Below are 25249 nucleotides of genomic sequence, written 5' to 3'. Positions count from 1 at the left end.
CGGTTGATCACCCATTTAATGATGCAAGTTAGGAGAGAGTCGCAAAAGAGCCCATCTTAGTGGAACATATCAGAACAATACTTGATCTTAAATTGAGTTTCCCGGATTGAGTTTTACTTGAGTCCCAAAAGGGCCATGCTTGATTTAAGATTAGTGATGAACTAGACATAAGGATTCACCTTGTAGGGTAAAGAAAACCTAAGCGTATAATGCTATATCTTATGTTGGCATAGCAACTTATCACTGTTAGGTTGCATATAGATATAAGATATCTAACATGTGACGGCTGAGGATACATAAGGATTCTACCCAGTGCTGTAGCAAATACTGCAGCAACCGAGCCAACCATTAGAAAATAGTCAAGACCATTAAGAGAGTTTATTCACTCAACTACTTTATATTCCCATTGATTTTATCCTTGAGATTGACGTGATAATTTACTTTGTTGCATTTTATTTACTGTGTTTTTATTTTAATTAGTAAATTAGTTTCATTAATTGTTTATCTTAATTTAGACACAAAATCTGCACTGTTAAGATTGTTGTAGCAAGTCTAATAACATCAATCCTTGTGGAGACGATCTTGAATACTCATCACTTTATTACTTGTCGTGTACACTTGCACATTGACACCAATAGCATTAGTATTTATACACCAACAATCTTGTTTGGAGAATAAATAAGAGAATGTCATATGTCAAGAGGAGAAAAGTAAAAAAAAAAAAGGAGAAAATAACTTACCCTGGGTACACTAGGTACGGCGTAATGCCCAAATACACCATGTTAAAAATAGAAAGGTTAGAAAAAAATGTAAAAAATGCTGGCCACGTGAAGTGTCACCATCGCTCAAAAAGAATAATTGATCTTTAGCTAAGAGTGAGGAATCAATTAAGGAATATTTTGTTGAAAAGAGGAGACAGTAAGTTGCCACATTGTAAAAGGCCAAAAGTTGCTCACCAAAATAGTGGTCCTCAACTGTCATGCCAATAAATGCCATAGCATCCTCTATAGAAATGTGCTGGACCAATCAACAATATCCAACACGTGTATGTGTAGATAAACCATGAAAATGGCACTCAAGTTGCTCTTCGAGAATACTCCTAAAAGCCCAAATGATGATATGGGCAAAATGAAAAAAAAAAAATCCTTATAAGACAACAAAACCGCCAATAGAAATGTGCCAGGTGGCATGGTAGCCAAAGACCTTAGGGTGCTCCATATAAACCACTCAAGGTCTATTTTTTTCAATGATAACCAATACACACACAACAAGGTTGAGGTTTTCTTCAACATTCAGCCACCATTATTAAGAGCTTACAAGCACTTAACTCCAAAAAAAAAAAAATCTCAAACACTAACTTGAGTCTCAGTGTGGTCGCTAGCCACCCCTGGCTCCATCTTTAACCTTCTTTCTCCGTTTTGTAGGTTAAACACAACCCATCAAGCCAATTCTCTCCTAATTTGAGCCTTTGATGACAGTCGGACATATGGCATTCTTTCTCAAGCTTTGTCTAAGGATAAAATGAACAACACATCTCGGTTAGGCGAGTACTCTTTCACCTTAATACAAATTTATTGTGTTTAGCTAGGCAGCAATTTGTTCCCTTTTTTCTTCACTCTAAAATCTAGCTAAAACAATGACATTCAATAAATAAATGTTACATTAGTTAGAGTATAAATTGACTTTTAAATATTAAAATCTTTAACATTATTTATTTAACAACGTGTCAGTGTGAAATAGACCCCTAGTACCCAATCAAATTTCAAATGTTACTTTCCCCGTTATAGACTGTAATACTTGATCAGTTGACTTTGAAATGTCCGTTGAAACCCTTTCAGCTAGTTTGAGCATAAATTTGGCTTTAATTTCACTACTCACTCCATTTCGGTTTTCTTCCTGATTGTATTATTTTTATTTTCTTTTCTTTTCCTCCTTTTGACTTGTTCTAATGGTAGTCTTTTCATATAAGTTATCTTTTTCCTTCCTTTCTTGGATACTTCTTTTTTTTTTAAGGCATTTTATTCAATTAAACTCTTCTACTCAACTGATCAACCAGGGGCAACAAGTATCTCAAATAACACTTAATTTCATTTCTGTAGAATATTATTTGCTTAACCAAGGAATTTTAACAAATTAAATTGAAGAAGCAACATGTGGGATTGCCTTAAAGCTTTGATGACCGTTTCAAGTTATAACTTGCAAGGAACAATTGACACGCTTAGCTTGCATTCTTCATTTTAAAGTGGAGAAATATTTTTGTGATGTAGGCACACTATTTCAACATGTTAAGGTGATGAGTCCGATCAATTAAGAATTATTATTTTGGATATTTAGTAAGTCTCGCAATAAGATCTTTATTTATTATTTTAAATTTTGTGAACCCATAATATTATTAAAGCAAAAGATCCCATAAAAAAATCCACTCAGCTACTAAATAATAAATCCTAATTGGTTGGACATATTAACTCATCATATTTATTTTTAGGTGGTGGTCTGTCCCATAGAGTACTCCCAAGTAGAAGCGACCATATCAGCAGAACTGAGCAAATGTCCAAAACGACGTCATTTCCTTGGCGTGCTTAATTAATAACCTTAAAAATATAGATCAGCAACTTCCATTCTGCAAACCAAATCAAAACACATATAGCATATAAATATTGGCATTCGTTCAGCATAATTACAGAAAAAAAATTTCAGTATGTCAACAAGAAGCAATAAAATGCAAAATTTGCTTCGAATATTTCATCATTACAGGGCTTCTTCCATCAACAATTCCAAAGGCCATATTCCTCGTGTTACAGTAGCTAAGCTTCGACATGGCTACTCCATGCATCAAGGTTTGCATTTGATCAGCAGCAATGGTGAATCATGGAGAAAACAAGATACCCACATGTGATTATTTCTACAAAATATTTTATTTCTGGCTCAATTTCGATTTCTCCAAAAGATATAAATTCGTGTCGATTTTACTTTTATTTTATTTTCAGGGCGAAGAGTGGTATGAACAATAATAATGGTATGAACAATAATAATCCACCAGCACCAACTCCCGCTCCTTCAAAGTTCAATTTTTCCCTCTGGTAATCGATTGACATTAATTGTTTTTTAATTTTCTTTTATAGTTTTTCTTATTAATAATTGGAATAAGAACCATCTTAAATCCTTTGATCACATCTGCAGGGCAAAGTGGATTTTGGGCTCTATACTGTCTCTGTTGCTACCTTTCTGGAAGCAGAAATGGGAGAAACTAAAGCAAATAGAAGGTAAAGTTTCACGAAAACATGCATCTGCTTCTATGCGGGGCATATTTGAGAAGTACATGTTTTAAATTTCTTTTACCATTTCCTTTGATTAGCCTGTTTGATGAAAAATTTAATCATAATTCTTGCTTTTAAGAAACAAGAAATTAAAGGAATATTAGATAAACATTTTTTGGCAACTCTGTTCTCAAAATAATTTGTGAATTGAATTCTAAACTCTAATGTAAAAAAAAAAAAAAAAATTCAAATAATTAGCAATATTTTTTTTTTCACTTGTGTACACTTCACGCTTGGTACAAAATGTTTTACACAGTTTTATTATAGGAAAAGTTTTACATAGGTTTTATTATGGGAAAAGGATTCAGTATTGATGTGAATTTTTGATGAGTAATAAATTAATAATTATTAGATAAGAAAAATACAAAATAAAAGAAAAAATAAATTTTAACCATTGATTTTATAGCTTACTGTGTTTATGGTTTCTCCATTTCAACGCCAGTTGGAATGGTTGTTGCCCGATCAATTGTACATATTTTATGTTATAAATATTGTATCAAATAGAAATGTTATAATTTAGGATCTAGATTTTGTTCAAATCTGAAAAAATTATTAAGTTAATATAGTTTAATAGTGTAATGACATTATACTATTAAATCATATGTCTTAATAACTTTTTAGGCTTTAATAAATCTAGGATTTTGAATCAGATTAATAATATTGAATCAATTGCATTCTCAAAAATTAAAAATGTTAAAAATACACTCATATTTTGGATTTATCCGAATTTTTTAAAATATTTTCAGATCACAAGTCAAACTTAAGCACAATTTTTTTTTAAAAAAATTTCTATGACTATAAGCCTCTCCCAAAATTATGAAATTTGCCTGTAATTTATTTAAGTTGTATGCTTTTACAGGGGAGGCAGAAATGGTAATTGAAGAGGTTGAAAAAGCAGCAGAGGTAGTAGAAAAGGTAGCAACCGTGGCAGAGAATGTATCGGCAGAGGTTGCTGAAATACTTCCTGATCACACCAAATTTAAAGATGCGGCTTTGTTTGTCGAAAGGGTTGCTAAAGAAACAGCACATGATGCTCAACTTACTGAAAATTTCATTCATAAGGTACAAATTCTTCACATTTCACTTTATTTTTCAGCTGCATCTGTAACGTATAATGCTTTATTGAAAATGCTCAAGTGCTGACATCTACACTTTATAAACCATGGACTCATCATTTACATCAATATAGAAGAACTGTACAGTGCTGAAACAAATTTATGTCATTGAAAAAAAATATTTTAATTGATGTAAATGGGTAAATAGGCGTGTCCTCACTTAATATAATATAAACGTCCGCACTTAAACATGACTTTTATGTTGGTGTAAAATAATATATAACTTAATTAATACCACACGCTAAAAAAAGACTAATCTTTGTACCACTTAGAAAAAGGTAAATTATCCTTTAATCCTTAAGGTTTGGGTCAATATTCAAACAAATATGACGTGCAACACATGAAAAGTAGAACATATATAAATAAGTTGATTTCAACGTATGGAAGCAAGTATATAATTTTTTTAAAAGTACAAAGATTAATTTAGTAATGGGCTCAAATCCTCCTGCCCACCATAAAATGCAAATGTAAAAACAATGATTTAATTTGTGAATTAAAAATTATTATTATTATTAGTTTTCTTGCTGGTAATTAGTTAGCAAAACCTAGAAAAACAGACAACGTATACTTTTCTTTTCTTTTCTTTTTTATTAGTCGTATTTTCACTAGTGCTTGTTTGAATGAATGTAGGTTGATGAAGTGAAGCAAGATATAAACGACTTGGAGAAACTTGTAGAACCCGTTGTTGATAAATTTGTAGAGGAAGAAACAAAGTGACAAGGAAAAACAATTCTTAATTCCAAAAATTTATTGTTCAAAAAACAAAATGTAAATGTACTCAGAGTGAGTAAGAAAATGAAAACAAGCATTGTTTTGAATCAATATTCTATACTTATTTAATTGGAAATTGTTTTGTATATATTGTATATTGTTTTTGCAGATTGTTTTGTATATATTTCAATTGATATAGTAAATTATGTGTCACTATCTGCTTAATTCAAGTGACAGATAATTATTAAATTTTATTATTTTAATTTAAATAATAAATTTTATTAATAACACACCAATTTAAATTTTATTGATAACACACCAATTTAATTATAAATTAAATATTCCAACTAAGTAATATCTCTCTTAACTAATATTCATTCACGTCTATCTACAAAGTCCTTGAACTTGAAACCCATCATTTTTCGATAGTGAATTTTATGGAAATCATGTAGCTCTCATGCGCTTCATAATGATTAATGACAGTAAAGACTTAGTATTTCGAAATATTTTTTTAGGAAATAAAAGTATAGAATTTATTTTTTGAAAGTGTCTACCAAACAAAATGTTGTCTTAAGAAGGCATAGGTTGATATATTATAATTAGAATAAAATTATAATATTTTATAAAGAATAAATGCTATTTACTAATTATATGTAGTTTTAGTTTTAAATTTTTATTTATTTTACGCATAGCACGTTATTAGCACTATATTTTGCAAAAGCTTTTTTTTTTTCTTTTTTCTTTATACATATGTATGTATGTAGATGTATGTGATAAGTGATAACTGATAAGTGACCTTAACATGGCGAAAATAAAACTAACTGCAAAAAAAGAAAAATAATAATATATAATAAGAAGTAAATTAAAATAATTATTTCTGTGAGCAAAAATGATGTAAATAAATAAAAAAATGGAATAGGAAAAAAAATTGTCCAAATACAATAACAAATCGATGTTCCACTCAGTGAACTCTATATAACCAACACGGCAGCGAATAGCCCGAAAGCCAGAGATCCAGAAACGGCAAATCTGTTCAAAACGGCCGAGTTCTCAGATGGAGCAGGAGCATCGGATGGAGACATAGAGATCGATGATGGAGAATTCGCCGGTGCCGGAGAAGAAGAAAATGGAGGAGGTGACGGCGGAGAGCTGACAGTGACTGGAGGCGGCGCGGCCGCAGGTGGAGTACTCAACGGAGAAGGCGAAGCGGCCGGCGGAGTCTTCAATGGCGATGGCGCTGCTGCTGCTGGAGTCTTCGTTGGAGACGGCGCAGGAGATTGCGCCATTGCGGAAACAGAAAGCAAAGCCATGGCGATCAAGATTGCATAGTTAGAGTGAGCCATTTTGGTTTCCTGTTTTAAAACGGCGTCGTAGGTTTTTAAAGTGAAAAATATTAACAGAGTAGGAGACTTAACTTGGGAGTAATGGCTTTCAAGGAGAACCGAGAGAGAGTATTTATAGAGTGGCTCAGTGATCAGACGCGCTTAAAGCGAGAATAAATCGGACGGCTGAGAATCGTTGTGGGATAATGAAGTGTGAACGTGTGACCATGATGATTGGCCAACCAAGACGATAACACGCTTTGGTTGCCTTTAAGTAAAGTCCAAGCTGGTAAAGCACCAACGGACAGTTGTCTGATAGTCTTGGTCGTACACGTAGTTTAAAAGTTGGGAAGGACGGTGAATCTGAACCGTTGGATATGTTACGGACTTATGCTTAGCTGTATAACGGTCAAAAAATGGAAGGAGATCTTGGGGGCCGGGGGGGCGTGTATGTAAATGGAAATGTACTTTAAACACTCCAACGCGTAAATCACGAAACCCCAGTCAAAAAGTGTAACCGAAATCTTGTTCAAATTATATGTATAGCTTTATTCTTTTAAAAAAAAAAAACAGTAGCGATATTCACACAACACTCAGCACCACAGATAGCACCGAACGGTGCGTTTTGAGATAAGTATAAATTGTCACTGTGGATTGACAATTGCAACACACACGCACCGTTTCCAACACACACGCTTTCACGCTCTCTCCCTCACGCCACAAATCTCACCAAGCCACCAATCTTACCACGCTCCGTCCTTCCTCACCATTCTCACCGTCGGCTCCCTCTCTCTCTTCTCCGTCGATTGCATCTCTCATGGCACCTCAGTCTCGCGGCTGTCTCAAAAATTTGACTTGCTGCTTCACTCTCCTGTTGTGTGGGGTCTGCAACATTGTTTTTCACAGCGGTTTTTTCTTATCTGATGACCCTCAAGAAAAAGGGTTCACTTACTTATGTGACCCTCATTCCTGTTGTTATTGGCATTATTATTGCCAGTAGGGTAAGACTTATAGCCAGACATCCCAGCTTGGGCACTCAGGACAGTCCTGCAAGGGATTTTGCTCTCGTCTGAAGGATATCAGATTTCTTTGAGCTTACCCACTTGAAATATGAACATTTTTCACATGTAATTTTGTTACCTATAGTTGTGTACTTTGGTTGATATCTCAGAGAAAAGTTAATTCTATGAACCTTCTCATGTACATGGCTCCAGTAGCTGCTATTTTCCTTATTCCTGCTGTACTAATAATGGAAAAAGATGTAGTTGGAATCACAATTGCACTTGCTAAACAAGATGTGGAGTTCTTATGGTATCTGATCTTCAATTCCTCGCTTGCATATTTTGTCAAATTGACCAATTTTTTGTCACCAAGCACACCAATGCCTTAACTCTTCAGCTAATATTTTTGTAAATTGAGTTCAATCGAGTACATCATTTTAAGACATACCATGTGTGTTTGGCTTTCAAGTTCTTGGAAATGCAAAGGAGCTATTGCAGTGGTTGTATCAATTCTTATATTCAGAAATCTGGTATATATAACTGGGATGTCTGGTTACACTCTCACCATAATTGGGGTCATCCTCTACAAAGAAGCCAAGAAACAGAGCAAATGATTTTCGCCAATATATATGTAGGAATTAATTTAAACAATATTAATTCATTTTATCCACATTGACAAAAGCAACAAGATACCTAGATCAATGTTGAAAAAAAGAAACCTCAAACAAAGAAAATAGCACTAGGTTGTGTTCTCGGTTTTGAGGAATATCACCAAATTTTGTTTCAGGGAAGTTCATTGCAGAAAAAATTTGAATTTGATTTCTTCATATTACCCATCATTTAAAATTTTTTTGGGGTTTATTTATTTACAAGTTATAAATTGATTTGCTTGCAACCATTGTGTAAGTTATGAGTTGATTTGCTTGCAACCATTGTGTACTGTCCATAAGGGCTGAAGTATAACAGTTATTATTTCAGTAATACGTGAGAGTTTTTTGTTAACGTGTCCAATTTACCAGTTGCTGCAAAAATGCGATCTTCAATTAACCCAAAAACAGAGCAGCAGTATCAAAACTCAAACCAATGTGTTAATCAATTCAATTAAATTGATCAACAAGTAATTACAATGCGAAATACACAGCATTAATCAGGATCATCCACGAAAACATTATGTCACCCAATATGATGCTATCTTTTATTTACGGTTCATTTTTTTATAAATTTTTGAAAGTTTCAACTCAATTGAAGCCTACCTTTGAAAGCAACAAAGATTACAAATGAATCAATTACATGTACAACAGTAGGATAAAAAACCAAGCACAAGAAACGAATTCTTATCAATCTACTGAACTACAAATGATTGGTTTTTCAACATGAAAATTTACGAGAAATATTCTAAAAGCAAACTTAAAATGCCATAGCATATGTACCAAATGACACTTAAGCTAGAGGCTTGGTCTCATCCTCATCTTCTTGAATCTTGGTGTCAAGTAGAATCTAATATAACCCATCTCCGCAATCTTGTACTCGACCACAACAGGCAGTTCTGAAGACAGGTTGATAGTAACAGTATTCGACAATGGAGTAGCCCTTGTGAATGAATTTATGTATCTTAGAGCCAAAGTCAATGACACTGGCTCATTAATTTCAATTATTGTTGCTTCTTCTGGCTGCAAAATTTTCACCACAAAAGCAAACAATATATCAGATCCAGCATTTTACTCAGAATATAGAATTGAGATAGCTATTTACATTGGTGCATAAAAAATTAGTTTAGGAAAATACCTGGTTAGACTTAAGTTTCTAACCAGTAAATTATTAAAATAAGGATATTCTAATGAAGCAAATTACCTCCACGAGTCGATTACGGCAGCTGTCGATGACGAGACAACTACAGCTGTGACCCACGACTGCTGTGAATTTGGGAGGGAGAAAGAGTGACCCACCGGTGCTGGATTTGGAGGGGAGACAGAGAGAGTGACCTGGGTTGCTGGATTTAGCCGGTAGAGAGAAAGTGATACACGGCTACTGGATTTGAAGGGGGCAGGAGAGAGAGAGAGCCGATAATGAGAAGAACAGAAGAACGGAGTGTGGGGATAGAGCGCGTGTGTTGTGAACAGCGTGTGTGTTGCAATTGTCAATTAACAGTGGTAATTTATAGTTACCTCGAAACGCACCGTTTGGTGCTACTTGTGGTGCTAAATGTGGTGTGAATCTCATTTTCCAAAAAAAAATTGTTATCCTAAAAACGAAAATAATATTTTTTCTGAAATTTTCTATCCCAAAAAATATCACAAATAATGTGGTATTTATTAATTAGTTGATAAGATAATATAATTAATTTATTTAAATTTTATAAATAATTACTAATCACTCAATAAATACCACACTATTTGAAATGAAATTTAAAATAAAAAAATTAGAGATATCTATAATCACTCAAACTTTAAAAAAGAAAAAAAGAACAGATAAGATACTTTATGTGACTGATCTAGAAATTTAGTCTGATAAGAAAAAATAGTTATTTGCTTTTACTGTTTCATGCAAATTGGTATAGCAGAATAAAATTAAATAAATAATAACAAAAATTATAAATATTATTGTCTCATCATCTGTTTATTTTCTTTTTAATTTTTTTTTTTTTGTTATTAAATGTAAAGTATCACGTCAACATAGATAGATGAATTTTTCTAATTGGCAAGTGCACATTTTTCATACATGACATTCAATAGTTTTGAGGAAGGATAGTTATTACTGAAGTACACGCTTAACTCCTTTTTGGGGCAATTTCAAACAAGATCAATTAGGATTTGCTTGTTAAATGTAAAGTCTAAAAATTTATTATTTTAAGATTTTATTTAATTTTTTTTTGTAATTTATATCTAATTTTTAGACATTTACATTTGAATAGAAAAAAAAAACTTTTATAACTTTTATCTGAATGAAAAAATATCAGAATAGAAAGTAAATATTATATTTCAAAAATATCTCTATTCAATATACTTATTTCATAAATTATAAAATATAATCCTTCTATGATCATTTACATAAGTGTTAAGTAACTATTTTTAAGATATTTTTTATTTATAAAAATGAACAAGATGTCACTTATATTTTGGTATTAAAAATAAAAAATACATGTCATTCAGATATTTATATTCAAATTTAGGCTCCGTTTGGTACAGCTTATTAAATAGAGCTTATAACAGTAGAGCTTATAGCAGTAGAGCTTATACCAATAGAGCTTTTGGACAAAAAGTCATTGGGTGTTTGGTAGTCAATAAAAAAAGCACTTTTGAACCATTAAACTGTGTGATATTTTTTATATTATATATTTTTAGAAAAGCTCTATAGTCTCTACTCCCAAAAGCTCAAATTTTGGGCTTTTACTAGTAGAGGTAAATTAGCTTATTTAAGCTAAAAAAACTCTATTAAAAAAATAACCAAACACCATAAAAAATTTTAAAAAGTGCTTATACGATTAAATAAGCACTTATGGCTCTTAAATAAGCCATACCAAACAGGCACTTAGTTAAATTCAAACCTATTCAAATTTCAAATAAAAAAATATTATTTTAATCTAATACAAACACAAGATAAAGTTGACAAATTTTGATTGACTTAAGATGGCAAAATTATCGATCATGTCATGCTCATGCCACTTATCTAGTAATTCTGTTGAATTTAGGTTTAGAATTTAAAATGTATTGAAATCGGGTTACAGCATAATTAACCATTCAATTAATCATATCGTATTTCATTTATGATCCAATAATATTTTTCTTTTCTTTGTATATTTGCAATCTTTTAAAATAAAATATGTAATATTTGAACAAAAATTGATTAGATTTGGTAAGTACCGCTAATAGTAATCTAGAAAATAACAACATAACACTTTCTAAATAATATCTCAAGAGATTTGATCCCAAGTGTATCATTTCTCTATTAAACAGTTAATTTTTGTAATTTATGAAATACTTCTTTAACCATTCCACCATCTAAGTAATTAATATTACATTACTTATGATAGAATATTTTAAAATATCACTTTCAAAATATAGCACCAACAACTTATTATCATATCATTAAGGATAAAATATTTAAAAATGTTATTTTCGAATTGTAGCATCACTCTTCAAAATAAATATTGAAAAAATAGAAAATATTTAGGACGAAAGTGAAAAGAGATACGGTGCTTTTTTTTCCCTCCATCTGCGATCTAAATGAATTTGTATATACCAATGGGTCTTTGGTCCAGTGGGAGAACCCTTGCACTTACAATGTTGAGTGTGAGTGTAAGGATTCGAGCCTCCATAAAAGTATTTATGGGGGTTATTTACAATCCCCCCTCAATTATCAAATAATTGAGTTGAGTCAGTCTATCCCTCACGAAATGTGAGTGGAGTGGACAGCCCTCGAATATTTGAGAGGGTTTAAAAGAATCTGAACTGCGCTTCAGAATAGTACATGCCACGAAGAAGGTCTCAATTGTACAATCTGTTTGTAAATATTAATTGTAGTACCTGATGTAATATCAATAACAATCCTGTATAACAGTATTAAAAAAATGAATTTGTATATGTATGAAATATGAATAAATCTTACTATATAAATCTAAATAGTACGTTTGTTCTATACTATCTTGGTCCCCCAATTTACCCCCAATTTTGACTCAATTACACAACAATGCCTCATGGTTTTTGAAAATAATAAAAAACTATATGTTTTGAAATTTTAATAAATAAGCCCTAATTAAAAATTATTTTTCTCTCTTTCTTGTCAATCCCTCTCGTACTCCATCTTTTTTTTCCTTTTTCTTTTTTAAAAAACTTTTTTTAATCTTGTTTGTTCTTCTCTCGTTTTATTTTGATAGATTTTCATAGATAATTTTGGATTTTTGAATTTTCAAAGATATTAAGAGAGATTTATAGCAAATCAAAAAATTAGATTTGATGTACTATTGACTATGTCAATTTGGTCTCTCATTTACAAATTAATTTTGTTGCAGCGTTGGTCTCTCAAATGTTTAACTTTTTTTTTTTTTTTTGATAGGAAAGTGTAGCTTTCATTAAACCAAAACAAAGAATGCATGCTTAAACTCTAGAGGGAAATTTTCCTTCAAAACAACAAGATCAGTCTTTCCTAACGCCATTTTTGCTAATAGATGAGCATTAGTATTACACGATCTAGGAACATATCTTACCACAAAACGACTTAATTGATTCATTAAGGCTTGAATGTCTGAAATGATCCAGTGTATCTCTGTCATATTGCCTCCTTTGTTGTTGATCAAATCAGCTAGCACTTGAGAGTTAGTTTCCAGAATCACTGCCAGCAGACGTGTCTCTTTATCAATGCAAACACCCTATTTTATTGCCTCTGCTTCCGCATACAAAACATCACACTTATAAATGGTAGGTTTAATAGCTGCAGCTGTGCATTTTCCTATGGAGTCTCTTATCATGGCCCTTAGACTAGAGAATTTTCTCTTCGTGTCAGTGGCTGCATCAACATTGATTTTTACCCATCCTGGAGGTGGGGGAACCCATTCATCTTGTTTCTCCTTTTGCAAGTTCTTATCATTCAACATATCTGGGAATTGGGTTCTTTTATATGCGCCCCTCACTGCTTCAGCCTTGGCCATCAAAATACCTGGATCTAACTTTGCCCCTTCAATCACGAACTTGTTTCTCGCATGCCAAATAATCCAGAACAAACACATGAGAAGCTCAAACTCATCTTTACTTAGACTTCTTTGCAGCTTTATCAATTCTCTTAACAGATATGGGTTCCCCATCTCCTTTACTGCATCAGCCAAAGGAGAGAGCTGCTAAACTTTTTTGCTGCCTTGCAGGCCACCAGTGCATGTAAAACATTTTCCACTCGATTTCCACAACACTTGTAGTGGCCCTCTTGAATAATTTCACGCTTACAGAGATTCTCAGTTGCTGGCAAGAGGTTTTTTGTCGCCTTCCAAATGAAAATTTTTATCTTCTCAGAAAGGGGGAGCTTCCAAATAATACTCCAGTTGCTGCTATTACTGCTCAAACATCCTGGGGAATCCAGGAATTTCATGCTAAGGGCTATTTGGTAACCGCTTTTAACGAAATATTCTCCTTTTTTATCGTAGTGCCAAATCACTTGATCTTTTCTCTTACTTCTTGGTAGAGGAATGTTTAGAATTGTCTCTACATCTTCTTTTGAAAAGATCTTCTGGATCAAGCCTGCCTTCCACTTGTTTTCATTGTCTATTAGCACTGCAACTTTGGCATCTGCTGGCAACTTTAGTTTGAAAATAGGTTTAAAGGTAGCTAGTCTTGGTAACTAATTACCTCTGAACACTGAAGTGTCTTCACCATTGCCATTTCTCCATCTATACCCTTTGAGTAACACTTGTCTTCCCTACATTATGCTTCTCCAAATGTAGGAGGGGTTTGAACCCATTGAAGCATTCAAAAAATCAATTTCTCTGAAGTATCTTGCCTTTAGAACTCTAGCTGCCAACGAGGATGGGTTTTGAATCAATCTCCGTCCTTGCTTTGTTACTAGAGCTTGGTTGAAGCTTGATACATCCCTAAACCCCATCCCTCCTCAACTTTTCGCTTTGCTCATCTTTTCTCATTTTGTCCACGGAATACCTTTCTTATCCTTTTTATTGCTCCACCATAACTTAGCAATGACCTGTTGGATACTGTCACACAACCCTAGAGGGAACTTGAAGACACTAATCGCATATGCTGAAACGTCTTGCGCAACTACCTTAATTAAGATCTCTTTTCCTCCACTAGAGAAACAGTTCTGCTGTCAGCCAAAAATCTTACTCTAAACCTTGAGCTTCACCTCATTGAAAAAATCTTTCTTCTTCTTACCAATCATAGAGGGCAGCCCTAAATACTTCTCATTCTTCGAGACCACATTGAGTTGGAAAATTCTCTTAATGGCTGAAATTCGATTCTCCTAGACATTACCACTAAAAAACATGCAAGACTTTTCAAAGTTGAAGATTTGTCCAGATGCCGCTGCATATCGATCAAATATGTCCTTGAGGTGTTGACAGTCTTTGAGTGAAGCTCTGGAAAAGATTAGATTGTCATCTGCAAACAAGAGATGTGAAATAGATATATGTGTTCCAAATCTCAGCCCCTGCATTTGATTTTGCCTCTTTGCCTGTACCAACAAATTAGAGATTGCTTCTGCACATATTATAAATAGGTATGGAGCCAAGGGGCATCCCTGTCTCAGCCTCCTTTTGGGGGTGATCATGCCCTTAGGAGTCCCATTGATGATAATTGAGAAATATGAGGTAGTCAGCCTTAAGAATTCTCATTCCACTCTATCGTAAGCTTTGCTGATGTCAAGCTTCAACGCCACCAACCCCTTTTTTTTACCTTTACTATATCTAATTTTGTGGAGACATTCATACCCAACAATAATATTGTATTTTATTAATCTATTGGGGATAAAAACACTTTGGGATGGGGCTATCACGGTTTGAAGGATAGTTTTCAGTCTGTTAGCCAAGGCTTTTGCAACAATTCTATAAATGACATTACATAGACTTATTAGTCTAAACTCCGTGACTTTCCTAGGCTTAGCTGACTTAGGGATTAGAGCAATGTAAGTGTGGTTCAAGGGAGCAATGGTACCTACTTCGTTGAGTATGTGAGGTATGTGGTGATTCCTCCTTTGACTACTGTCCAATGGTGATTACTCTCAAATGTTCAGCTTAATTTGGCAATTTTTGTCGCAATCAATAAATTTAATGATTAATTTTGTTAATAACTATAAATAGTTTTAATTTTTATTATATATAGAGGCCCAAGATTCAACTTCTCTCTCTCTCTCTGCATATTCTCTCTAATCCTTTCCATTTCCCAACTACAATTTCAAAGTTTTAATTACTAACATTGAAAAGAAAATGCTTAAACAAGTGTTGAAACTATATTGAGTTTGATTGGACAAAAATCACACTAAGAGCATGTTTGGGATAGTAGTGCTGCCGAACAACTTATTCATGTCAAATTATATCATTGTCATCAAAAACTTAAAAACCATAAGTTTTTGGCCAAATATGAAAATAACCAAACAATGAACAACTCTTTTTAAGTTTTGACCAATTAAAGGATTTTGATCTATCTATGTCTATCTCTTAAGCTAAAAAGGACACAAAATCTCTTCTCATTTTAGTTCATAAAAATCAAATCAATAAAATTACTAGAAATCTTTATCTGAATTATATCTGTGTTAAATAGTAATGAGTAAACTCATAATAAATCCTACCAAATATACACGAAACAAAAATGGATAGTTAATCTACCAATACTTGGCTCCATTTTTTTGCTATAATGAAAGCAGAAAAATATTTCCCAGTTCAATTCTATAATTTAACAACTTAGGAAATAAATAAAAAATTTCAGCTTTAAAAAAATAAAATAAACAATATTGAGACAGAAGACAAAAAATGGCAATATGAAAATGTCTTATAGGTTCGGTGAGGAGAAGATAGGAGGATGATTAATAGGGGATTCAATGACAGTAAGATATTAAGGTAGCGTTTACTTTTGGATTGAAGTGGAAATCCTAAGGAGTGAGAATCCTAGGATTGGGAGTGTGGATTGGGAATGAGATTGTTTACTTGCACTGGAATGAAAGCATGGAATGGAGATCAGAATCCAATTTATGTGTTTACTTTGTCTTGGATTTGGAGTAAATAGTTTGAAATTACAATTTTATCCTTATTTAAAGAATTATAGTTTTTAATTACAAAGTTAATAAAAATATATTTAATGAATAAACATTTATTTTATTATATTTGTAAATTTATAATAATTATTAATATTCTTAATTATGAACATCACAATTTTTATTAATTTTAATTTTCATTATATAAATTAAAAATTGTTGATAAGGGCAATATAAATGAAATATTTTTACTATTAACATAGTATGAAATTAATATTTTCTTAAAATAAACTATTTATTAGCATTAATTATAAATATTAAATAAATATAATACTATTATTTTTAAATAAATATAATAATATTATATTTTCAAATAAAGATGGTATATAATAATATTATTAATTCTCTATTAATATAATAATATTATTTTTAAGTAAATTAAACTTAGAATCAAACCCAATTATTATTTAGTTAAATATAATATTATTATTTAAATATTTATTAACTATAATTATAATAAATTTAATAAAAAGAATGGTAAATATAAAATGAAACATTATTTTATTTAATATAATTATATTAAATTTAGCATTTATTAATATAATATTATTTAGTACAAAATTAATATTTTCTTAGAATAAACCATTTATTATTATTAATTATTAATATGGAATAAATAAAGTACTATTATATTTAAAATAAATATAATAATATTATATTATTAAATAAAGATAACATATAGTAATATTTATTAATTCTCTATTAATATAATAATATTATTTTTGAGTAATTTAAACTTATAATCAATGCAAATTATTATTTAGTTAAATATAATAATATTATTTAAATAAATATTATTTATTTTATTTTATTAAATATAAAATATTAAATCAAATTAAATTAAAAAAATAGTAGAAAAAGGAGAGGTGGGAGTGGATTTAATATAAAATATTAAATCAAATTCTCACTCCCACCTCTTTCCATAGAAGTCCTACTCCCACTCCCTGCTCTAAAAATAAGTGGGGCCCACGGAATGAGATTCCCAATCTTTCTCCAATTTGTTGAAATAAACACTAGAGTTGAAGGAATCTACACTCCTCACTTTCACTGCAGAAAATAAACACAGCCTAATTATATTTCTTTTCCCTTGACTTCTTAAGAAACAACAGGGATTGCAATGCTAACAATCTAAGCAAAAACATGCTTGCCGTTGGAATAACTTGCAATTCTTGCATTGGATCACAAAAAGACAAGTTTAGGGGTAACTTACAACTATGACAAAAGTGTTAGATTAGAAAATTAACACATTCCAAAACAATCAAATGATTAAAATTCAATTATATTTAGTGTTGAGTACAAAATACAGAAACAAAAACTCGCGTCGAACTAACACAATTGAAAGAGCAAGTCATTCTACCGAATATTTTTATAACTCCCAACTTTATTGTTGAGAGTTTGGATGCTGCCATCATCAGAACTTCATCACCCAATGACACCTAGCCACAAATCCACTTTGTGTTTATAATAAATTAAGTTTTGAAAAATACATGTGGCAAAAATACCCCCAGTGATGTGTGCTAGCAACTAAAAGTGCGTTTGAGATTGAGATTGGACAGTTGTATTTTAAAAATTACAACAGTAAAGTGTTTGGTAAACACTAGTTTTGTAACTTAAAAATTATATTGATATAATTTTTTACTTGTATAATAAAGAATCTAATATATCTTTAATAATTTTGTTAAAATTATTATTTTAAATTTATATTTACTACATATTATTTACTTTTATTTTATAATTATAACTTTTTTTTCACAACAACTATATGTTAAAAGCTACAACACCTCAAATCTCAAACACACCATAAACCACCTAAAACATCCTCACCCTATTGAGTTACGCAGATTTTTTAAAGATGAGTACGTGCTTATTTTACAACTTTCTCTGCCTAAAGTGATGAATAATAGCGTTTGTATCTCTTCCCCATGATAATAAATATTGGATCATGTCATGCAGGTCAGTAGTCAAAGATTACATGGCCTAGCAATGTTGATGAAAAGAAAATTATACCAATAGACAAAATTTAGGAACTTAGCATGCCTATCAAAGGACAAGCCAAAATAATTGGATTTCTTCTGCTAATTTACACCAGGGAGAAAAATAATGAATCGCTCTTCATCAGTGCAATCAACATCAACATAGAAATTGTTTGAATTGCTGCTTATGTATGCATACAATATTGAATTTGAATCAATAAATAAATTTTGTATTCTGAGGTGATAATGCTTCCCTTTTTGTCATGCCAGAGTCTATCTTCAACTCGTACTTGAATCACGTGTCCAAACCAAGTAAATTAGTGCAGCTTACGAGTCAGATACAGTATCAGATGAAGATTTGATACTCGGCTTACCGTTACCGTTAATGAGATTTGTTAACCGGCCATTAGATTCTAACCCATAAATGTGACCCATTTTAGCACGTTTAGTCTCCAGATATCTCTTGTTTTCCTTTTTAATGGGAGTTATTAGGGGAACCCTTCCTGCAACAGCCAAACCATAACCCTTGAGTCCAACATACTTCGAAGGGTTGTTTGTCATCAGCTTCATTGTTCGAACACCAAGATCCCTTAGCATCTGCAGATAAGGCAATATATTCAACATTTGCAACAGTTTTGATAATAAAATTGAAAATATAAAAATGCAACTAAATGTTCCAAAGAATTTTAGGGTTGGAATAGTTTCAAATAATAAATTTGCAAATTTTAATCTACTATAATATGATTCCCGACTCCATACGTAATCAGATAAATCATTGACTTAATTCTTGATTTCAACTGAACGCATATTAGACTGCAGATGCCAATGCAAAACCTTGTTTCTTAAGCAAAACATTTATAAGTGTTGTATACTCTCTTAAGTACCTGTGCACCAATGCCATATTCCCGTGAGTCAACAGGCAATCCCAATTCCTCATTTGCTTCAACTGTATCACGCCCATCGTCCTGCAAGTTATAAGCGCGAAGCTTGTGGCCTAAACCAATGCCCCTTCCCTCATGACCACGGAGATAAACTAATACACCCCTGCCAGCAGCCTCAATCTGCTGCATTGCAAGTGCAAGCTGATCACCACAATCACATCTGGCTGATCCAAATATATCTCCAGTGAGACACTCTGAGTGCACTCTCACAAGAATATCTTGTCCATCCCCAATGTCACCCTGTTCAGATCACATGCTTTAATTCAAATTTCTCTTTATAAAAGAAAATTATAAGAATCTACTTTAAGTTTGGAGAAATATCTTATCAGTATGTAGTAGTCAGTAGCAACTCAACAAATAGGCCTTAAGAGGACCTTAGAAAAGCCTCTACTAATTTGAATATAACGCCAAAAGGTAATCCCATAATCTCAAATCTTTTGACATGTTCATGCTCTTGGATGCATGCACAAAAAGATAACGACATAGAGGACTTTTACTAGTGTTATGATGTAAAACTAAATTTCATTTTTCAGTCTATATGTGTCAAATGGTACGGCATACCCCAAAAAAAACTAAAACATAAATATGCAAATAAACAAACAACAAAGAGATGAAAGAAAAATCATACTGTTTCTAGTTACTTTAATTGTGAAAAACACAATTCACTAGATACACCGGTTACATTTGTGATCCTTAAGATCTAAATGGCACAATTATAAGCGCAAGTTTATTATGCAATACCAACAGGTTATGACACACATCAAATTTACAATAAAGTATCTGAATAACACTGCTCACCTTAACCATTGCTATATGCTCAATTCCATCCAAAATTGATCTGTAACAGTAAGCAGTAAATGGACCCCACATCGTAGGTATCCTTGCAGCAGAAGAACGATCTACTAGTTTATCTCTCTTCCTCCTATACCTGCCAATCATTAAACAAATTGCAATTGGTCATTCGAAAGTAATAAGTTAAAAAATTTAAAAAAAAAAGGGCATGTGTACACCTAGACATCCAAAAAAGAAAAAAACTTATTCCCAGGAAAACAAAAATATAATAAAACAAAATCAAACACTAGATCTTGATGAAGCAGTCTAACAGGTAAGTCATAAGTTCATAAAGAAGCCCACCAAATTTACCTTATTAAATCAGCAATTGATATAATTTTTAAATTTTCCCTCTTAGCAAATTCACGAAGCTTTGGTAATCTAGCCATGGAACCATCATCATCCACAACCTCACACAAAACTGCTGCAGGGTCAAATCCAGCTAGCACAGCAAGATCAACAGAAGCTTCTGTATGACCAGCTCTTTTCAGAACTCCACCCTCTCTGTACTTCAGAGGAAAAATATGGCCCGGGCGATTGAAATCCCCAGGTTTTGAATCCCTAGAAGCAAGAGTCAAAACAGTTGTTGCCCTATCACGAGCTGAGACCCCTGTGGTTGTTCCATGTTTTGCATCCTTCAAAATCAGGTTAAATGAAAAAGTCAAGCTCAAAATAATAGTCTAAGAAATAATAATAATAGGCAGGTTGTGTGAAAGCTGATTAGAAAGAGGATTAAAATGAGGTAAAAAAAATAAACTTAATGTAACTAAATATCACAAAAACTCTTCTCAATTGGTTATATAACCCAACAACTTTTCAGAGAAGCTCATCGGTGAGAGCATCATTTGATTTACAATCATTGCATCAACGTATTTAGGATACTTCCCATGATTAGGTTGTCAATTATCTCATTCATAATTCAATTGCTTTTTCGAGGTGAAATACTATTATAATAAACTTTCAAAAACATATTTTTCTCCATTTGCATTATTTCTATTGAAACTATGATCCAGAGAACACACTGAGGACATGAAAATGATCATACATTCCAAATGTTTAGACATCAAGTTGAAAAATACATACCACTGTCACTGTGAATGCAGTACAAAGTTTCTCATCATTTTCCTTTTGTGCAACCATTAAAGGAAGATCCAGCCTCTCCAGATCTTCCCCCTTCATGCTCACGCAAACAATTCCAGTTCCATGTTTTACAATAAATGCCATAGCTTCAGGTGTTGCGAGCTGTGCTGCCATTATAAGATCTCCCTCATTTTCTCTATCTTCATCATCCACGACCACGACAAACTGCATTGCTTATTCCAATCAGCGAATATAAAAATAGATAAGTGAAATGATATGTAAGAAACAGGAAACAAGTTTAATACCATATTACAGGTCACATTTCAAACTTGAGAAACAACTAACCTTTCCTTGGCGAATGTCTTCAATGGCCTCGGGGATAGAAGAAAAACCTTCTGTAGGGCTATCCAAATCAAATTCATCATCATCACTGGAAAATCCAAAAGTTGTGGGAGCGGTATCTGCTGCAAGTGCTCCAAATGCTATTGCATCCGGTTGTAACTCAATCCCCACCAATTGATCATCAGCACCAGTACTTTCGGCCACAAGGTTATTGCCATTGGGATAAGCTAAAAGGTCACCTTCTCCAGATATCAGTGTAGCTCTAGTTTTGCCGACACCCTTGATACTAATGGATGATTTAGTAGCTAGCTTTACAAAGGCCAAATATGAAGAGTGCCCATTTGCCAAAAGTGACTTCGTACTGGGAAATCCACTAACAAAATTCACATTTCTGCGTGCTCTGCAAAGAATTTAATGTAACAAAATTAAATTTAACACTGTCCAACAGAGAAAACAGAAAAATAAAGTTGAGAACACTAGCCAACATAGTACAGATCACTGCATTTTTAGTTGAGGTTTGCATATGGAGAACTTTTAAAATGAATATCAACAGATTACCAAAATAACTCCATTTTTCTGAGCATAAAAAGTACCAAATTTTCAAAATTCCCTGGTAAAGAGTTCAATTGATAATATACTACAAACATTTTCCTTGTGTACAGAAATCGTTGGGGAAAGCATCTATTCAGTGAATCCCTATTGAGGTCCTTCTTGGACATAATCCTTTCTTAGACCATACGAAAATTGGGATTTTCCAACAGTTTTAAACAATGAAGATGAGAAACAGAAGCTCCTTGATTCAACTTCTATATGAATAATTATAGCAGATCTCATAATGCCGTAAGGAAAAGTTTTGTTACACATATCTAATCACAATTATAAAGCTGCAATCCCTTCTTTATCACTTGTTAAATCCCTTACAATAGCATAAACTAAAACAAAGCCTTAAAGCAGCTGGAAAAAAAAATCAACTTTTCTTGTCTTGTTTTACGAACAAAGTAAATTTCAATACAAAATCTCAACATCCATTAGCATGTTGGATCTAATCAACTTATTTAAAAATTAAAAGAAAAAGAATCTCCTCGGGACCTCAATTAAAAAATAAATAAAATAAAAGCATCATAACTAGAAATAGAATTATTAAATTGATTGTAAGCCATTGATTATATACACACATATATACTACAAAGAACATTCAAAATTGAAGAGAATTTTTTCTTACGGAGGAGAAGAGAGAGCTGAAGTTGAAGGAGAAGATATGTTGAGAGACGCCGCCATTAATTATTTTCCCCTTGTATTTGTTATGGGTTTAAGCCTCTCTCTCTCTCTCTTTCTCTCCAGTAATCTCTATCTCTCTTCTAACAACAACAAAGCTGAATGAGTCTTCGCTGTTTGTGTTTCGTCTTTAAATTGAAGCATGTGGTTCTTCGTTTTATATAGTATTTTATATTTACAAATGAATGAGAAGAGGAGGCAAATTGGAAGAAGCAACAAGGAAATACGTTCGTTGCACGCGGGCGACACCCATGCTTTCTTTGACCGAACCTGGTGAAATGTCAAAGATACCCCATTGGTAATGTTAAAATTATCAAAGAGACTTATTTATTTTCATAATAGTCATATAGTCCCATTTTAAACAATAATAATTAAATAAAATACAGTTGAGTGTGTCACTATAGTTAAAGGACATAATCAACTTAAGAAAGATTTCTGTGATTATTTCTGAAAATAATTGAATTTTTATGACTATTTCGGTAAATTATGAGGATTTAGTACCATCATTTATTTTAAGAATTATTATAATATTAGTTCAGTATTGATATAAAATGTGCAAGATCATTTATTGGTTTTAGGAAACCTTGCAAAATGGTTCTTGAAATAATTATTGCATCTTAGATTAATTGAGATAGAGAAGAGCGAACCTATGATGTGGCCGTGGGGTCTGCCCATGCCGATGGCGAAACATCCTAGGTCAAAATAAGAATGTAGAAAAGAAAAAAGGTTTTAAATAAAATTTAGATGGGGCACATTTAAAATATATAATGTTATCAAGGATTCATTGTTGTCGTGGACTTGCGAGATAAGGGTCAAAATTGATGTGCTAGAAAAAAATATGGAAAATTTTGAAGAAATTTCTAACTTTATTTTTAAAAAATGGTTTAAAAAACAATAATAAATTGGTTGTATACAGTGAAAATTCAGATATCTTATAAACTTGTAAGGCTGTGGTGGAAATAAGAAATAAAGATTCAATTATGATACACTCAACATGGTAAATTTGTAATAAATCTAATTGAAATGTATGAGATGAAATGGAGAAGATATAATGATTAGAGTAGCAGTACGTATCCCAAATTTTTTATCTTAAAAAGTTATCTCAAATAATGTGGTATTTATCAATTGGTTGATGAATTCAATAATGTTGATAATGCCAGCTTGAAGAATGATAATAACATATGTGATAATGCTAGCTTGAATGATGTCCATTATGCCCTGTCCCTCCAAATCTTTTGTGTAATTTTGTGTGAAACCGTAGCACACCAAAACTCATTCAATAAATGAATCAAACATAGTTTTAAATTAAATTTCAAACAATATGACTTAGGGTCAATTTACTAATGTTATAATTATTAAAATAATTGTTGTTAGTTATACTATAAAAATAATTAATTGTAATGAGAATTAGTTAAACATTTGAAAAAAATTATTTTAAAACTACTGTGAATTTTAAAGACAATTATATGTGTTTGGTAAATCTTATTGTTAAACTATCACAAGAATATAAATAACTTAATTGGATATAATATTAAATAAAATTTATTTACACATTTATAAATATGTATATAAAATATTTTTATTATGTATATAAAATATTTTATATCATTAATTTTATTTTTTATTTTCTAATTAATAAGGATAATTTTAAATTTTTATAATATATATAAGGATATATATGAAATTGTATTAAGTATATAATTTATTTTCAAAATCAGATTATGAATAGATACTCCTTCTTTGCTTTTCAAAATTTGTGATAAGATGGGATGATTTTGCCAAAAATAACTTGTAAAAAAATTTACGAAACACCAAATTAATTTTTAACTTTTCAAAATCACTTTTGAATCTCCTAAAAACAATATTAAATTGGTCCTTAAGATATAGAGATAATTGTCTGTAGGGTAAATTTGAATTTATTTTGACAGAATGATAATTTTTAATTTGCCCCCATTTCTTATTAAAAGGATAAAAAAAAATTAATCAATGCACCCCTCATTTATCATCATCTTATAAATAAATAAGAAAAAAAATTAAAATATTCAAACTTTTGAAGAATAAATTGAAGATTATTATTCTATTTGGGTGAATTAAAATTTACTAATGGTTAAAAGCAAGCATTTTATCTTTTGACTTAACCCAATGTCCCAATTCCAATCTCTTCGCCACCGATGATGTGAGCCCCACAACATTTTATTGTAATACAAACAAGTTGTTCACTCGGTAATAAATATTTATTTATTGAAATTGTTTAATATCATTTTTTTTATAAGATGTTTAACATCATTTTAAGATTGGAAAGCATTTGTTCTCTCATTAAGGAAATACCTCAAATTATTAATGCATTTCAATTTTTCTATGAACATTTCAAACAAATTTTATTGTTTTACCAAATATCTTTAAAAAACCGGTTTTCTATAAATAATAATAATAATAATAACAACCAATCCTGTACATTGCAAATATAAACATTTTCAAGTTATCAGATGCAAGAATTTTAGAATTCATAGCTGTAATTATTGCTCAATAACCAAATCTCTTTTCGTCATTCTACGTTCTTTTATGGAAAAGAGAACAGAAATATCATTAATAGCGCGTG

General features: G+C 31.7%; 3 protein-coding genes and 2 pseudogenes across 3 annotated transcripts; 3 read left to right on the top strand and 2 right to left on the bottom strand.

Annotated features, from left to right (window-relative positions):
• The window catches only part of LOC112096373, a 108460-nt pseudogene that overhangs the window by 32377 nt on the left and 50834 nt on the right, over positions 1 to 25249 (top strand).
• Positions 2709 to 5166, top strand: LOC18034681. Its single transcript, XM_006423767.2, has 5 exons — positions 2709 to 2892; positions 2988 to 3080; positions 3181 to 3263; positions 4177 to 4379; positions 5063 to 5166. Exons 1-5 carry the CDS (start codon positions 2720 to 2722, stop codon positions 5147 to 5149), a joined length of 639 nt encoding a protein of 212 aa, XP_006423830.1. The 5' UTR covers positions 2709 to 2719; the 3' UTR covers positions 5150 to 5166.
• Positions 6018 to 6584, bottom strand: LOC18035100 (classical arabinogalactan protein 1). The gene has a single exon (XM_024178479.1). The coding sequence runs from the start codon at positions 6484 to 6486 to the stop codon at positions 6115 to 6117; it is 372 nt and encodes a 123-aa protein (XP_024034247.1). The 5' UTR covers positions 6487 to 6584; the 3' UTR covers positions 6018 to 6114.
• Positions 7320 to 8080, top strand: LOC112096087 (annotated as a pseudogene).
• LOC18035589 (bifunctional riboflavin biosynthesis protein RIBA 1, chloroplastic) lies at positions 18228 to 22807 on the bottom strand. The gene is made up of 7 exons (XM_006423764.2): positions 22598 to 22807; positions 21379 to 21775; positions 21037 to 21258; positions 20266 to 20588; positions 19921 to 20050; positions 19066 to 19362; positions 18228 to 18778 (listed from the first exon to the last, which is right to left on the bottom strand). The coding sequence occupies exons 1-7, from the start codon at positions 22651 to 22653 to the stop codon at positions 18509 to 18511; spliced, it is 1695 nt and encodes a 564-aa protein (XP_006423827.1). The 5' UTR covers positions 22654 to 22807; the 3' UTR covers positions 18228 to 18508.

This window comes from Citrus clementina, unplaced genomic scaffold, assembly GCF_000493195.1.
Source record: "Citrus clementina cultivar Clemenules unplaced genomic scaffold, Citrus_clementina_v1.0 scaffold_8, whole genome shotgun sequence".
In the NCBI taxonomy this organism is placed as follows: Eukaryota; Viridiplantae; Streptophyta; class Magnoliopsida; order Sapindales; family Rutaceae; genus Citrus; species Citrus x clementina.
The sequence above is the reverse complement of the archived record's forward strand: the minus strand, read 5'-3'. Positions and strand labels throughout refer to the sequence as shown.

Bases quoted from the DNA above. Each gene is read 5' to 3' on its own strand.
- LOC18035589 (XM_006423764.2), bottom strand. From the start codon at position 22,653: ATGGCGGCGTCTCTCAACATATCTTCTCCTTCAACTTCAGCTCTCTCT. The intron at 20,589-21,036 runs GTATGTATTTTT...CTGATTTTGAAG, and splicing joins CTGCATTCACAGTGACAGTG to GATGCAAAACATGGAACAAC. The intron at 20,051-20,265 runs GTAAATTTGGTG...AATGATTGGCAG, and splicing joins TCAATTGCTGATTTAATAAG to GTATAGGAGGAAGAGAGATA.
- LOC18035100 (XM_024178479.1), bottom strand. From the start codon at position 6,486: ATGGCTCACTCTAACTATGCAATCTTGATCGCCATGGCTTTGCTTTCT.
- LOC18034681 (XM_006423767.2), top strand. From the start codon at position 2,720: ATGCAAAATTTGCTTCGAATATTTCATCATTACAGGGCTTCTTCCATC. The intron at 2,893-2,987 runs GTGATTATTTCT...TTTTATTTTCAG, and splicing joins AGAAAACAAGATACCCACAT to GGCGAAGAGTGGTATGAACA. The intron at 4,380-5,062 runs GTACAAATTCTT...GAATGAATGTAG, and splicing joins CTGAAAATTTCATTCATAAG to GTTGATGAAGTGAAGCAAGA.